The sequence below is a fragment of the Danio rerio genome, chromosome 21, assembly GCF_052040795.2.
Source record: "Danio rerio strain M-AB ecotype USA chromosome 21, GRCz13ab, whole genome shotgun sequence".
NCBI lineage: Eukaryota > Metazoa > Chordata > Actinopteri > Cypriniformes > Danionidae > Danio > Danio rerio.
Window position 1 is genome coordinate 44,733,920 of NC_141041.1, and position 16,669 is coordinate 44,750,588.

General features: G+C 33.1%; 1 protein-coding gene across 4 annotated transcripts; it reads right to left on the reverse strand.

Annotated features, from left to right (window-relative positions):
* Nucleotides 1-1,061: 1,061 nt before the first annotated feature.
* pimreg (PICALM interacting mitotic regulator) lies at nucleotides 1,062-15,073 on the reverse strand. Of its 4 annotated transcripts, none has more exons than XM_087301835.1 (6): nucleotides 15,010-15,073; nucleotides 13,039-13,334; nucleotides 11,686-11,984; nucleotides 9,951-10,046; nucleotides 5,882-5,919; nucleotides 1,062-2,398 (listed from the first exon to the last, which is right to left on the reverse strand). In XM_087301835.1, the coding sequence occupies exons 2-5, from the start codon at nucleotides 13,324-13,326 to the stop codon at nucleotides 5,889-5,891; spliced, it is 714 nt and encodes a 237-aa protein (XP_087157961.1). In that variant the 5' UTR covers nucleotides 13,327-13,334; nucleotides 15,010-15,073; the 3' UTR covers nucleotides 1,062-2,398; nucleotides 5,882-5,888. The 4 variants fall into 4 exon arrangements, with proteins under 4 accessions (XP_087157961.1, XP_087157962.1, XP_087157959.1 ...); XM_087301836.1 differs by having other exon boundaries at nucleotides 13,039-13,356; XM_087301833.1 differs by lacking the exon at nucleotides 5,882-5,919.
* Between the last annotated feature and the right edge of the window lie 1,596 nt (nucleotides 15,074-16,669).

Here is a 16,669-nt window from a genome sequence, read left to right on the forward strand (position 1 = left end):
ACAATAAGGTTCATTAGTTGATGCATTTACTAACATGAACTAATCATGAACAACAGATGTACAGCATTTATTAATCATAATTGAACATTTACTAATGCATTATTAACATCCAAGTCCATGCTTGTTAACATTAGTTAATGCACCATGAGTTAACATGAACAAAAAATAAATTAGTGTATTTTCATTAACTAACGTTAACTAACAGGAACAAATACAGTAGTAGATGTGTTGTTCATTGTTTGTTCATGTTAGTAAATGCATTACTTAACATTAACTAATGAACCTTAATGTAAAGTGTGACCTTAAAATTAAATATTAATTTCTACAGAACATGGGTTGCTCTACAATTCTAATTTTAATTATGGAAAGAATAAAATAAAAAAACAGTACACTTACACAAAATACAGTTGTTTATTTTCATTTTTCCCATCCAGCAATCCACACATTACTAGCTGGCTAGTTTATTTCCTCTACTTATAAACTAAAAAGCCAAAATAATAGTCCAACATTCCTGACCATTATCACCAATAAAGCCTAGAAAAACAGGCCATCAGTATATTGTAATATCAAATATTCCTTTCCAGTTATCAAAGAAATAATTTGTTTATTATAGTTTTGTAAACATAATTGTTTTAAATTCAAAACTGTAACACGTACATCAGTGTTAAACCTAAGACTGTTGGAAAAACATGCTTTAATTGTGTACCTGGGTCTCCACTTTTGCCATAGCCACTCTTTTTGGTTTTTAACAAACTTATCCCTCAAGTTTTTCCTAAACTTTTACAAAAAACAGTATTCCTTTCCCACTGCTGTTGCAATTGCTAACCAAGAATTATTGTTCATCTGGTTAGTCGAAGGATAACGCATGGACGGATCATGAAGATGTCTGTACAGGCATACCCATTACAGACATAATCTCTTTAAAGTGGTTAGTAATCAACTCAAAAGAAACACGGCGCCGTTTTAAATTTTAGACTTTTTAAGACCCCGCAGAAACCCTGATGATACTCGGATACATACTAAATTACAAGGTGAAGTGTAAAAACAATCTGACATTGATAATAATGGAAATGTTTTTATTGAGTATAACAAAGGCAAACAATTCTTCTGTTCTTGTCTTTTTTATATATAGAAAAATAGACACGTATAATGCAAAGTAATACTGTAAACATTTCCCAAATGAACTCAAATACAGCTAAATAATTCTCCTTTGGCAGTGTTTACGTTTTGATCACTATATTGCGAGTATTCTTTGATTATGGTGTCTTTCATAACACCAACAATAGCAGGATATTTGCTTGATTAATTAGTGGAATTATTGCTTACTTTGCATTTTACATACACTAATGCGTCCCACTTTATATTAAGTGTCCTTAACTACTATGTACTTGCATCAAAAAAATAAATACAATGTACTTACTGTGTTTATAACGTATTTGAGAACACTTGTGGTGCTTTTTAGTTGGGATAGATGTTGGGTTATGAACAGGTTTGGTGGCATGGGTAGGTTTAAGGGGGTGGGTTAAGGTGTAAGGGATGGTCAACAGTGTATTTACAAATGTAACTACAAAAGTTAATTACAGATGTAATTACATACATGTATTTAATCAAGCATAAGTATACAGTAAATACATGTATTTACACAATAAGTACATTGTAACTATTAATTCTTGTGTAAGTACATATTAGTTAAGGCCGCTTAATATAAAGTGGGACCCACTAATGCCTTGCAGCTACACTCATGAAGTACCAAAGTAGTAAAACACTGTTAATAAACTTTAGCTAAACAGGTTAGTAAACAACAGTAACATTAGTAACATCTCCAGACACAGTCCAGACAGGATACAGCCATGTCAGTTTAGGGCTAGGTAGTAAAAAAACCTGCATATTGCCTTTTCTTTGATAAATAACCTTCAGATTTTTTGTAATTTCTTCATCATGTGTTTTTTGAATATGCTTACATTTGGTATTCACATCTTTCTTCACAGGAGAAATGGTTTAAATGCTTCATTATTTCAAGGAGAAGGTCATCAATGTGCATCAAGTCCTAAATCACAAGCTTTAAATACACATCTTCCCATATAGTAATAATACAGTATGCGTTGTTGCCCTTTAAACACTTATAAGATACAGACAGGTAAGAAAAGTGTACAAAACACAAGACAAGGCCACTTCTGGCATAGAAACACAAGACGATGTGCATAAGGAAATGAGTTGCCTCTTTCAGGGGGCTTTGCGAATGTTGGACAGGACCACATCAGTCCAGCTGCTGACGCTCTGCTGTAAACGCTGGCTCTGTTTTCGGATAGAGGCCCGGTTCAGTCTTGTGGAAAAGTGGCTGTTGTTGGACTTGTAGCCCCGGTTCATGACCGCTCTGTAGTGTTCCAGAGCCCGAAGCCTGCAGTCACATCAACAATGGTTAATCTGTTTTATTTCACGGCAATACTTGATACTGATTAGTCAATCATGACATTCCCAGGTATGTTATTTTACATAATAACAACTGATTAAAGTGGTGGTCTAATGCTATTTCATGCAGTTATTTACACTGCTAAAGTGTTGGACTCTCATGCTCAAGCATGCGTCACGGTTCAAAAAATATTTGGATGTAGGAGAACACTTATTTTGCCATCTTACTTTTGGGTCGCAACTAGTTTTGCAAAAAATAAATAAATAAAAAATACAACTAAATGAGCCTGATTTCTTAACCAAGGGTGGAAATCCTTTTATGGGTGCTTCTCTTGGAAAAGGAATGCTATTGGATGTGATGGAATAGTTAATTTAACCCTCTCACATTCATTCTCTGTGCTTAGTCCCTTTATTCATCAGGGCTTGCCAAAGTGGAATGAACCACCAACTTATCCAGCATATGTTTTATGCAGCTGCAACCCATCACTGGGAAACATCCAAAAACTCTCATTCACCTATACCACGTGTTTTTGGACTTGTGGGGGAAACCAGAGCACTCGGAGGAAACCCACACAAACACGGGGAGAACATGCAAACTCCACAGAGAAATGCCAACTGACCCAGCCGTTGCTTGAACCAGCGACCTTCTTGCTGTGAGGGGATTGTGCTACCCACTGCGCCACCGTGCTGCCGACCCTCTCACCAATAATTTTTAAATACTTCAGCTGACCTCCTCTCATCCGTTATTTAGAATGCATTACTTTTACATCTGGTTTAAGATATGACACATGCAGAATTTTAACCAAATCAGGGTTCAACGCTAGAGATTTTTTTCTACTGGCTCGATCAGGCCAGTGGTTCAGATTTTTACTTGACCAGCCAAAATTGACTCTGGCCCCACCAAAAAAGAAGTTAGCCATTTAGTTATTCAACATAACTTTTTTTTTTTTTTTTAAATACAACTGACAGTTGTAAAAAACTATAAAAACATAATAATAATAATTTACATACAATACTGATTAGATTAATTAAAGTGAACAGTTTAGTTGAAAACAATTTTATGTTTTTTTTTTTTTTTTTTTTTAACCAACAAAAATGCCTAATTTTAGAAACCGGCTTATTACACCAGTCTATAATACTGTCATTTTTTTATTCATTTATTTGTAAACCTAGTTTTAAAATGCATTTCGCTTCTTGTTCTTGCTTGATCCATCAACATAATAATCATATTAGCCCACCTCATTCCGGCGATCTAAGAACGATTAATTTGGCCGGATCGAGCACAATTGCGGGATTCTTATATGCCACGAACCGCGCTTACTGGGCAAATGAAATAGGTTCCAAAACAACTGCCTGGGCGTGAAATCACACAATTGACAAACAGTTGCAGCCAAATTAAACTTTAGTGACAAAGCAGCACTGGCCAGTAACCATTCAGTATGCTGTCTCGAGCCAGCGGGCAGTCCTTATTGTTGAGCCCTGCAAATACTAATGGTTAGTGATCAAAGCTCTTTTGAATTTACTGTGTTTTGTTCCTGCAGATTTTATTCTCTACCATACTATTGCTGTGAAAATTGAAAAGTACAGAAATTTTGAGTCTGCTGAAAGTAATTTGTTAATTCTAATAAGTTGCCATTTAATTTTCAATAAATGCATTATAGATATTATGCACACTGCATTATATCTAATTTTTTTTATTTTCACTGATTGTTTACAAAAGTTACTTAAAAGTAAGGGTTTAAATAAGGAAAGTAATAACAAAACTAAGGTTTGTTTTGAACTCCTATCCCACATCCATCACAAATGAAATTTCCTTTTGCGATGTTTTGTGGTGTATACAAATATTTGGTGTCTGGTCAGATATTATAAATAAAATAGTTCACATGCACAGATAGAAAAAAATCAAGCTGTGTGCATACAGTATTGTGCATAATACAGAGAGAGAGAGAGAGAGAGAGAAAAAAAATCACATCATGGTACTGCATGTGTAAAAACATAATAAAAAATATGCATATTTAATGTCCCAATGTAACACCTAATCAGCATGTGTTTGGATTTACATTTGACAGATTTTCTCAATTGCTTTAGCTCAATTCTCAATTGAAATTTTTATCTTTCATAACAATAAGATTAGATCCCTGAACAATTAGCTTATTGTTCACATCAGATTGGCATTTCTTAATAATTTGGCACATGTATGCAAACAGTAAGTACAATTGTCTGTAGTTTGGAAAAAAAAAGCAATTGCATATGACTTGTTAATTAAAACTGTTGAGTCAATTCTCTTTTAAATTGTCAATCTTTTCAATGATTTTTCCTCCTGTGAGCGTCACACTCAAACAATTTGTATACATAAATGTTTACACTGTGAATATCTGACATTGACATTGTTTGTAATGTCTGTTAAATTGGAAAATGACCTTTAATTGCAATACAATTTGCATAATCTGTTTAACCAATCAAGATTCTGAGCATATATGAGGCTGGTTGTGTAGTATTTAATGTTTGTTTGAGGTAACATAAAATATATGAAATTTAAATTACAGTAAATGGACGAGCAAGATTGCACTTTACATGCAATACATTTCTAAAAAATACTTTCTAAATACAATTTTTTCTATTTTTTTTTTTTTCTAATGTATGTACAATTGACTCTTCTCAACAAGTATCAGATTTTCTTAATGGTTGACTATTATGGTAAAAAAAAACAACTAATCATTTTGAGAAGTGTGGCTCACACCATGACAAATACACTTTATGTTTTGGTGGCCTTGGCCAAACTACTGACACAATTACTAGGTTTTGAAGCATGAAATAAATGTTTTGACAGAACAGTATGTTAATTCACACACATTGTTCAGCCAAGATGATTTATGAATCACAAAATTGTGATTTTAAAAAGTGTTTTTTTTTTTTTTGTAGCCTAAAAGGAGTTATTATTAGTTTTTCTCAATTGCTTTGGAACATTTTTCCAAACAGTTTTAACATTCTCTAAACTGTGAGTGCAAATCACAGTTTAGAGAATGTTAAAACTGTTTTGAAAAATGTTTCAAAGCAATTGAGAAAAACTGTGAGAAAAAAAGGCACTTTTTAAATCACAATTTTGTGATTCATAAATCACAATTTCATCTTGGCTGAAGAATGTGTGTGAATTAACATACTGTTTCTGCTGTGAGAGACCGAATCACAGCATGCAAGTAAAATAATTGAAAAATAAAGAGTGAAACGGAAAAACAAGCAGCAGCCATTATAAAATGTGTTGCAAGATGCCTTTTAGTGCTTGATATTAGAAAAGTAAAGCTTTGTATGCCTTCGCAGTAGGTTAAGAATTAAATTACATGCAATACACAAATAGTTGTGTCTCAGACCAAGAGTGCTTTACAGTAAACTTTCTAACTTGTACAAACAGTAACATAATGAAATAAATAGCACATTTGTACATAAAAGGGATTTCAAGTAAAAAGTAAGTTACCTCAGCTTTACTCCAAAAGACAGGCCCTGAATCTTTCGCTAGCAGAATAAGAGAGAAATTATAAATTGACTTAAAAACATGAACAGGCCTAAAAGACTTACAGTTGAGGACTGCAGTAGAGCAGAAACAAAAGGACAGTTCACCCAAAAAGGAAAAGTTTGCTTGTTTCAAAACTGTTCGAGTTTCTTATTGAACACAAAAGAAGACATTTTGAAGAATATTGGAAACATTCCTCTACTATGGATGTCAATAGCTATGCAATAGCATTCAACAATTTAAATTCGCATTTTGTATTACAGCAGCAGGGCAGGCGCTTCCATAGAGGCGACCTAGGCGGCCACCTAGGACGGCAGCATAGAGAGAGCGGCGTCCCCGAAATTACCCTCGCCACCTGCGCCCTCATCCGCGTCTAGGATGGCAGAATAGAGAGAGCGGCTTCCCAGGAACCATCCTCGCCACCCGCGCCAACAATTATATCCGCGTCTAGGGTGACAAAATAAAAAGAGCGGCGTCCCCGAAACTATCCTCGCCACCCGCACCCACAATTAAATCGCGTCTAGGGTGGCAGAATAAAGAGAGCGGCGTCCCCCAAAATACCCTCGCCACCCGCGCCTCAGTTATAGCCGCGTCTAGGGCGGCCCCCCCCGGTTTCACTTTAGGTTTGAGCGCGGCGTGACCGTCCTTTGCCTAGAGCGGCAGTTCAGCTTGCTCCGGCCCTGTACAGCAGTGGTTCTCAAACTGTGGTATGTGTTCCACTAGTGGTACGCAGGCTTCCTTCTAGTGGTACGCGGAGGAATGAAATATTTCATGCTACACACATTTCAAAATTTATCGAAAATTATGTATATAATATGCCATATATGACATATAGCCTATATTTCTGAAGTAATCTGTCACGTGTTTTAACTGTGCAGAGTTGTGGCTGCTTTACTGGGCCTACTACGCTACTGTATTTCAATACTGCTCATTTTGGTGGTACGTGGAGAGAAATTTTTTTCTGAGGTGGTACTTGATGAAAAAAGTTTGAGAACCACTGGATTACAGCATAAAAAAATTATTGATGGAAATGCCAAGATGTGCATATATTTTGTAAATGTGCAGTAAAAAAAAACGTATGAGCATAATATTCAATAATAAAATGCGCATAAATGAGAGCACATTTACTGAATGAATTCAAATATGTGCAATACAGTTCTGTGATTTTGTTACAGGAGATCATGTGATGATACAATGGGTGTCATGGACAGTATTATGAATAAACCAGCAGGTTGGCCACATTGTAAATCATCTGAAATATTGTTTTAGAACCAAAGTCCATTCTCACAGTGGTTCAGTATTATTATATTTTTATTATTATCTTGTATATTTTATTAATATATTTTCATTTTATTATCTTGAGCAGCTGAGCTCCCAAAGAGCGTCTTACGCCTCCAAAACCACTGCACGTTCACTTCGTGTCATCATTGCCTTCTGAGGTGCAAGCCATTTATTAAATAAGGAAAATTACACACAAAGCTTTTCCTACCGTAGGAAATTCCATTTTTCTTTTTGATATTTGATGTCGGTTCATTAGAAAGTGGCAATTGTTGTTCTCTTTGACTCTTTATTTGATCATTTTTATGCAATATTAGAGTTTTGACAACAAATTTAATTTGCATCTTTGGATGGAAACATAGTGAATGGCTGCTGAACATTCTTCAAAATACCTTCTTTTGTGTTCAACAGAAGAAAAGTAGCTCATAAACCACTTGAGTTTGAGTTAATGGTGAGTAAATTTTCGTTTTTTTTGTGTGGGTGAACTATCCCTTTAACATCCAACTTGAAATACAGCCCTAGCTGGACTGATTAAAAAGTGACTCCACCAAAGACTAAGATTATTGGGCCATTTGAAAATCTTGGCGGGAGGAAAGCTATGCAAGGAATTCTAAAGGGGGAGGGAGCGGAGACCCTCACATAAGGAGGAAGGACTGGAAGATATTAACTGTAATACAGTATGACAAAAACAGTCCATCTCAAATCCCAGAGAACAAAAGTCCAACTGTAACAATCCTCAGTCTGTACAGAAAAGATCCTTAATTATTTCTTTAGGGCAAGACACTGCAGACAAAACCACAGTCTATTCATACACAAGTTGAATTTAAAATTTCTGCCTTTTTGGCTTTTATCAAAGTGTTTTTTAGTGTAATTGGCAGTAAACATCCATTCTAAAATACACTTTTTAGTGTTACTTTTTATTTTTTAGTACATTTTATTAATTTGTGTGCAAATCAGTGCATTTATATAATGCCTCATTTTACATATTGACATCAGTGTTCAGCATATATGAGTACACTTCTCACAAACCTATTATTGGATGCTTAACAGTTTTATATTTGAGCATATACTTTAGATTAGTCATAGTAATAAACAGGATTTCTGCAGGTTTCACCAAGATAAATTTAAGCCTTTTTAAGACATTTTTAAAACCATTATGAATTAAATTTTAGACTCATAAAGGACTAAAAGCCAAGGACTTTTTAAAATTTCCCAGATGGAAAGGATTTTTACTTGCCCTATCAAAAAATCTAATTTAATACATTTAATAATACAGTAATAAAAAATAAATATATATATATATATATATATATATATATATATATATATATATATATATATATACTGTGTGTATGTATATATATATATATATATATATATATATATATATATATATATATATATATATATATTTCTTAGCAAAATATTGTGTATAAACAAGCAAGCTCAACTTGTATCCATAACCTTTTTACAACATAAACTTTCTTTAAAATAATTTTTAAAAATGACCAAATGTTTTAAAAGTTTTAAGAACTATAATAAAATAAATATATGCACAACAATCTGTCCAGTTCTGTGTCCTCAGCACTAAATACATGGAGCAAAAAAATGTCATCATAAGAAAAATAATTAAACCGATATGATAGAGTTAAAAATTACCTTTTTAATAAAAAGTTTAAAGGTTTATTGAGATGGATTGTTGATGATTGTATGGGATTTGGCCAAATTGGGTAGCAATTTATAAAAATTAAGACCTATTTAAAAAAGATTTAAAACCCACAACACAAGATTTCAGTAAATTTAAGACTTTTTTATGACTAAAATTTTAATTTTGAGATGAAGACATTTTAAGACTTTTTAAATCTGGAGTTAATCCAACACAATAACTTAAGAAAGCGGTCCAAAAATTAGTACACCCAAATATGTAAGGAAAAAATATTAAATAAAAAAGGCAAGTAACAAAAAAAATGTAATTAAAATTTTGTAGTTTGTCGTTTTTTATTTTTTTGTTGTTGTAATATTTAGTTTGAATTTAAATGCAATGTCTTTCTATTTCTAATGTAATATTTAGTTTGAATTTAAATGCAATGTCTTTCTATTTCTAATGATGTTTGGTGACCAATCAATTTATTTAATTAATATAACTGTAATATTATATGTTACATATTAACTGTTATATATTATAAATAATACTGATTTGTTCAAGTGTACCAAAATATATGATCTGTAATCACTAAGAAATGGATAAAAATATTCATTTTCAAAATGGGTGTACTCATTTATGCTTAAAACTTTGCAGTACAAAAAAAATGTTTGCAATTCATAAATGTAATAAATCAATTGGGAAAGTATGGTGATAGCTATTAGTTATCATTATTAGTTTTTGCCTTATTCACCTACAGTGTCTTGCCTTAAGAGTGCAGATTTGTTCCAGCACATGTTTCCCTTAAGACAATTCCCACAGGAAACCACTTGAACTGCTGTACTTTTAAGCAGCTATTTTTCCAGAAGGTTTCAGTACAGAGCAGCTGCTGTCTACAAAACCGTTGGAGGAAAAAAAAAGAGCCCACCCTCCCAAATGACAAACAGGAAACACCCAAATGTCATGAGGGGGAACTGAGATCACATTATGCCTGCGTAAACATACCGTTTTTAGTCTATATTTGACAGAAAAAACTAAAAGAAGGTGAATTTTTAAATAAAAGGGGTCTGAATTGCTTCTTTAGTTACAGAATGTGAATCTTTTAGTGCTCACCTATCATCTTCCCCAATCACATCATCAAAGGCTTGAGAGAGACGCTTCAGCCTCCGCAGGCCTTTAGACACACAGTCCAGATCCTCATCAAACTGCCTGTCAGGACACGGAGAGGACGGGTTATGTGGTATCATGTTACGCTCATAAACGCAGAACTGTTCTTGTCACTTCCAATGTTTTGTGGCATTAAAGTCATCTGTATGCTAATCTACTGCTAAGCATTGAGGAAATTAGCTCTACTTGTTATTAAATACTGCACATTATAGCGTGGGACAGGCAGCAGTTTTACAATTTTAATCAGTAATTATTTTTAAATAGTCTGGCTAATACCTGATAAAATGCTGACGTTGAAGATCTATACATTTTCCTTCGGTTTAGTACCTTTATTTATCAGGGGTCGCCACAGTGGAATGAACCCCCAACTTAACCAGCATATGTTTTACACAGCAAATGCCCTTCCAGCTGCAATCCAGTACTGGGAAACACCCATACACACTTATTGACACACATAGACGCCCAATTTAGTTTATTCAGGGGGGGGGGGTGGGTATATCTAACTTTAAAGAACAAAAACTTTTTCCAAATATGATTAAGACGTATTTATAATAATGTTACTCGCAGTAAAAACTGGGATACCTTTTTAAATATGATATTAATACTGTCTTCACTGTAAGAATCAAACTTAATTTGTTTCTTAATATCAAAGCTACAAAAGTCCTTCAGTCAAGAGCAGGGATTTTGCCATAGTCTTTTGTTGTTTGATTAATGATAAGCAGTCTGAAGCAGGGGCGACACGGTGGCTCAGTGGTTAGCACTGTTGCCTCACAGCAAGAAGGTTCGAGTCTTGGCTGGGGCAGTTTTTATTTTTGTGCAAGTTTTCATATTCTCCCTGTGTTTGCGTGGGTTTCCTCAGGGTGCTCCGGTTTTCTCCACAGCCCAAAGACCTGCGAGAATTAAATGGACTAAATTGGCTGTAGTGAAAAAGTGTGTGTACGAATGCAAGTGTATGGATGTTTCCCAGAACTGGGTTGCAGCTAATATGGTATCTGTAGTGTAAATCTGGAATAGTTAGTGATTTATTCCACTGTGGCGACCTCTGAAATAGAGACAATGCCGAAGGAAAATGAATGAATGAGTCTGAAGCAGGAATATAGCCCCCTGTCACTTTAAGAGCCGCATGGATCCGGTTTAATGTTACACATGCACAGGATATTGTAATTGTAACCTTCAATTTTTCAATTTTTGGGGGATAATTGATTGATACAATAAACGTTGACAGAAAAAAAAAAACATTATTTAGGTATAAATAAATCAAAAAACAAAATACAAATAAAAGCAAAACATGTACTATAGAATGAAAACAAAAAAAGAACCAAAACAACAGTAAAGTTAAGCATCAGAAGTACTCCAATAGTACAGATTCATCAACATTTTGAAAATTCTGCAGAATGAGTAAAGCGCAAACATATTGACGACTCATCCTGCACTACACAGATTTTTAACCAATCAAATGGTCAGAGAATGAGAATGCTTCCCAGCCCATCTACGACCTGTAACTACCAAAAATCGGACATATTTGACTATTTTCTAATAAAACGTGAATACTTTTAACACTTGACAAAATTTTCCTGATGTATTCTTTAAAATGTTATTTCTTTTTAATGTTTTTTTTTTTTTTTATGAAACCAAACGTTTAAAATCAGCAACAAATGCACAGCCAAGCTGTGAGTCTCACCTCCTGCTGTTCAGTGTGTTGGGTGATGCAAAAGGGCTTCTGAGTGCAGCCATTCGCACCAGCTGCCTCCTGCCGCCCCTGGTCCTCACCGTCCTCACAGCAGCATCCGGGGTTTGAGCCCCTCGGGGTGTCCGCTTGCTGCTTGACCGTGGAGTTCGTCTAGGGGTGATAGTGGTACGAGCGGCAGATCGTTTCGGGGTTTGTGACGTCCCAATGCAATCACAATCCTCTCCATCTGATGTTTTTCCAGGTGTCATAACCAAACACTCCTGTCGTGGCTGCCGGCTTCTCTGAAATCTCTGATCATAAGATAAAAATATTGTTTTTGAAGGGAATTCATGTTAAATGAATAAATATGATGGAACAAATCCGCATGCTCATATGGACATTTCTTTTTCTGGCAAAAATATAATTCAAATATATGCTAAATATATATATTTTATAATTGTGAGGATGAACAAAACATTTTTAATTAGAAATAAGTTTTAATTTTAAGGTTTGTAAAGTAAATATTATTTTAAAATGTATTTCAGGGCCAAGGAAATATTATTTTCCATAAAAAAAAAATGTTTAGATAACAGATATGCATCTTAATTAGAGCTATGCAAAAATAGCTGTTTTGTTTTTTAAATAAATACAGCTGTGATTTTACAGAGGCAGTCAAGAAGAGATTTTTATAAATGTCAATTTATTTTTTTTAGAACTAAATATCTATATCTAATCTATCTTAACCAAAATATCTATCTATCTATCTATCTATCTATCTATCTATCTATCTATCTATCTATCTATCTATCTATCTATCTATCTATCTATCTATCTATTTATCTATTTATCTATCTATCTATCTATCTATCTATCTATCTATCTATCTATCTATCTATCTATCTATCTATCTATCTATCCATACATACATACATACCTACATACATACCTACATACATACCTACATATATATATATATATATATATATATATATATATATATATATATATATATATATATATATATATATAAAAAAGGTGGCAACACCAAAGCTCCAAAAAATATCTAATTTATTTACTTAAAAAAGGTTATCACAGCATGTAATGTTTTGATGTGCATGCTTTTGTAAAAAAAACATACAATTTTTAATTTATTTTGTTCTAAAATTTTAAATTGAAATGTATTTTTAATATATACAATTTTTCATAAATCTACAAAAGGCAAAAGGTAAAAAGAATTTTAAATAGATAAAAATGTAACATATTAACATATTTTTTTATCATATTTAAAAAAAACAGATAAAGCAATATTTGCAAACATTATGTTTTAAAAGTACGATTTTACAGATTAAAAAAAATAAAGCACACCTGATAGACATTTCCAAGAGAGTTTTTTGCACTGCGGGTCATTTTGCGGACAACACTGGCCTTTTGGTTCATCTGCAGTGACTCCCATGTGGGGGTTTCAGAGATGTTGACGTTGGACTGCACTGGTTTCAAGGGCAGCCTCTTGCGCAGAGACATTCTGAGTGAGTTCAGTGAGCTGGAGGAGCGAATCTTCTTAAACTGCTGGGGTGCTTCTGGTGAACTGTCAGCTTCTGACTCATCGAGGACAGCATGAGACCGCCAGACTCCATTCACTACACCAGACGTCATCTTTAGATCTGAGGGATACGAAAAAAATGCCTGTTTGCAAAAAATATACAGTTGAAGTCAGAATTATTAGCCCTCCTTTGAATTTTGTTTTCTTTTTTAAATATTGCACAAATGATGTTTAACAGAGCAAGGAGATTTTCATAAGTCAAATAACAGTCTTATTAGTTTTTTTTTTAATTCGGCTAAAATAAAAGCTGTTTTTAATTTTTTAAAAGCCATTTTAAGGTTAAAATTATTAGCCTCTTTAAGCTTTATTTTTTTTGATAGTCTATATAACAAACCATCGTTATACAATAACTTGCCTAATTACCCTAACCTACCTAATTAACCTAATATACCAAGTTAAGCCTTCAAATGTAACTTTAAGCTTTATAGAAGTTTCTTGAAAAAATCAAGTAAAATATATAATGCACTGTCATCAAAGCAAAGATAAAAAAATCAGTTATTACAAATGAGTAATTAAAGCTATTATGTTTAGAAATTTGTTGAAAAAAATCTTCTCCGTTAAACAGAAATTGGTGGAAAAAATGAACAGGGGGTTAATAATTCAGGGGGGATAATTCTGACTTTAACTGCATAGCTTGTATAAGTGAGGTCCTGTTAAAAATAACACTGAATTTCTATGTCACAGGACTATTAAACTATAAACTTAAATAATTTTTTCGTCCTTATAAGAACAAATCTTAAAACTTAACAACAAAGTTTGATTTGCTAACATTAGTTGACACAAGATAACACTGAAAAATGTATGGAACATTTCATTCATTCATTCATTTTTCTTTTCAGCTTAGTCCCTTTATTAATTCGGGGTCGCCACAGCGGAAAGAACCGCCAACTTGTTCAGCACGTTTTTAACAGCGGATGCCCTTCCAGCCGCATCCCATCTCTGGGAAATTATGGAACATTTGTTAATTCTAGTGTCAAGCAAGATTTATTAATGCATTTTTATAAACCTAAACTAGTTATCTTTTGAACTAACATGAGCATGCATATTTTATTACTTAACAGAACTTTAATAGATATGTAAAGTTATATGGCTAATTATCATAAACTAATGTTAATCATTAACAAATACGATTTTTTTATTAACGACTAAATATTACATACAATATAACAACCTTTTATTTCAACTAGCTCAAACAAAAAAAAAATCTTGGCTAAATGAAATATAATTACATTTATATTTAACAAAAAAGTATAGTATAAGTTACTTAAATTAAAATGAAAACATAAAAAACTAAGAGCTATTCTGATAAATCAAATATATTATTTTCACTCCAGAAAATATTCTTTATAATTAGAATTTTCGAAATATACAACAAATAATCATATATATATATATATATATATATATATATATATATATATATATATATATATATATATATATATATATATATATAATTTATTGTTCATGTTTCCTCGCAGTGTGAAATAATAAACAACCTGGCAAAATTAGTGCAAAATGTATATAAAACGATACTAAACCCTAACTCTCTAACAGTTAACTTTAACAGTTTACTTACTGTCTCCTGTAACATGACTGAGTGAAGGAAAGCAGAACACGTTTCTCTGAAAAGTTAACGCCCAAACCTAAACTCGTCCAAATAAATATGCCTATGCTTTAAACTACAAGCATGTATATAACATCAAATTGCATTGTTTTGCAATGTCGAAACTCACCTTTCTTTTCCCAATACGCAGATTCTGGAAAGCCGACTGTCCTTTACTTTGTTTTCGAGTGGCTGTTTGAATTTGGCGGACCGCTCCCTGTGGAAGAGACACCCCGCCCACAGTCTCCCGTTTTCCTACACTGATTGGCCCAACATGCCCTTACGTCGACTCAAATTGTGACGTAACGCGTTTTTCTTTGTTTTGAACGCTTGTATTGTTGTGTTACAGACAATAACACCGAGAAAGCAATCTTTTGCCAATCTTTTACTTTTACTTGCTAAATATAACACCCATAAAAGCAGATTCTCCAACAATAAACAGCTTTTATGGGGTTCTCATAAAATAATTGCAACAATATTTTGCAATTCAACTACTACGAAAACAATATCTTGTCATGCCATTTTGAATTACCTACACTCTTTGTATCTTATTTTTAATTTGTTATATATATATATATATATATTATATAATTATAATTAAAATTATATATAACATATATAATTTTTTTAAGTGGGATAAGAAACAAGGAAAGTCAAGATTTCTTTGTTTCATCAGCAATATAGGCCTATTTATTTAACAACATGGAAGTCAATGGTTACAGGTTTCCAGCTTTCTTCAGAACATCTTCTTTTGATTTCAACAGATTAAATGGTTTTGAGCAAGTAAAAGTTGGTTAAATGATGACAATTTTCATTATTTTGGGAAACTATCTATTTAAAAAGGAAAAAAATTAAAAATTTCAACAAATTTGTTTATTTTAAAGCGAGATACCAATAGTCTCATCCTATTCAATGATTTATTCATTCATTCATTTTCTTTTCGTCTTAGTCCCTTTATTAATGCGGGGTCTTCACAGCGGAATGAACCACCAAATTATCCAGCACATGTTTTTACGCAGCAGATGCCCTTCCAGCCGCAACCCATCACTAGGAAACATCCATACACACTCATTCACACTCATACAACACGGACAATTTAGCCTACCCAATGTCTTTAGACTTGTGGGGGAAACCGGAGCACCCGGAGGAAACCGAAAGGAACGCAGGAAGAACATACAAACTCCACACAGAAACGCCAACTGACCCAGCCAAGGTTCGAACCAGCGACCTTCTTGCTGTAAGGCGACAGCACTACCAACTGCGCCACTGCATTGCTAATAGTGCCCCCAGCAGACCCAGAGATTGGATATGAGATTTCAATACTGTTAAAAAAATTACCTTTCAAGACAGCAATATCAAGTATTGTAAGTTATAAAACTGTCAATATATATATATATATATATATATATATATATATATATATATATATATAAATAGGAAAACAAATGCTGGCCTATACTCAAGTACATTTTCCATGCATTAAATAAATAAAACTGCCACTTTTTAATTCAAAATGGCATAAATGTAAACATATTAAAATGTGCAGGCTAATTTACATATTTCACTTTCATATTATCAGTCATAATATGAAATCATTTTTAATACGATACAACACATGATGTTTTACTCTGATGCCACTCTGATATGTAGCTAAAATGATGTGACACATTCACTGAGTGGTTCTGTCACAGTGTTTAATGCTGTGCATGTATGTATGATAGAGTTAATACCATGCACTGTAATGTGTTTTAATTTTATAGTTCATTTTGAAATAAACATAAAGGGAACGT

Excerpts from the sequence above, each read along its gene's own strand:
- pimreg (XM_087301833.1), bottom strand. The coding sequence starts at position 13,326 with ATGACGTCTGGTGTAGTGAATGGAGTCTGGCGGTCTCATGCTGTCCTC. Across the intron at positions 11,985-13,038 it reads CTCTTGGAAATGTCTATCAG|AGATTTCAGAGAAGCCGGCA; the intron begins GTGTGCTTTATT and ends TCTTATGATCAG. Across the intron at positions 2,399-9,950 it reads GTGATTGGGGAAGATGATAG|GCTTCGGGCTCTGGAACACT; the intron begins GTGAGCACTAAA and ends ATGTGACTGCAG.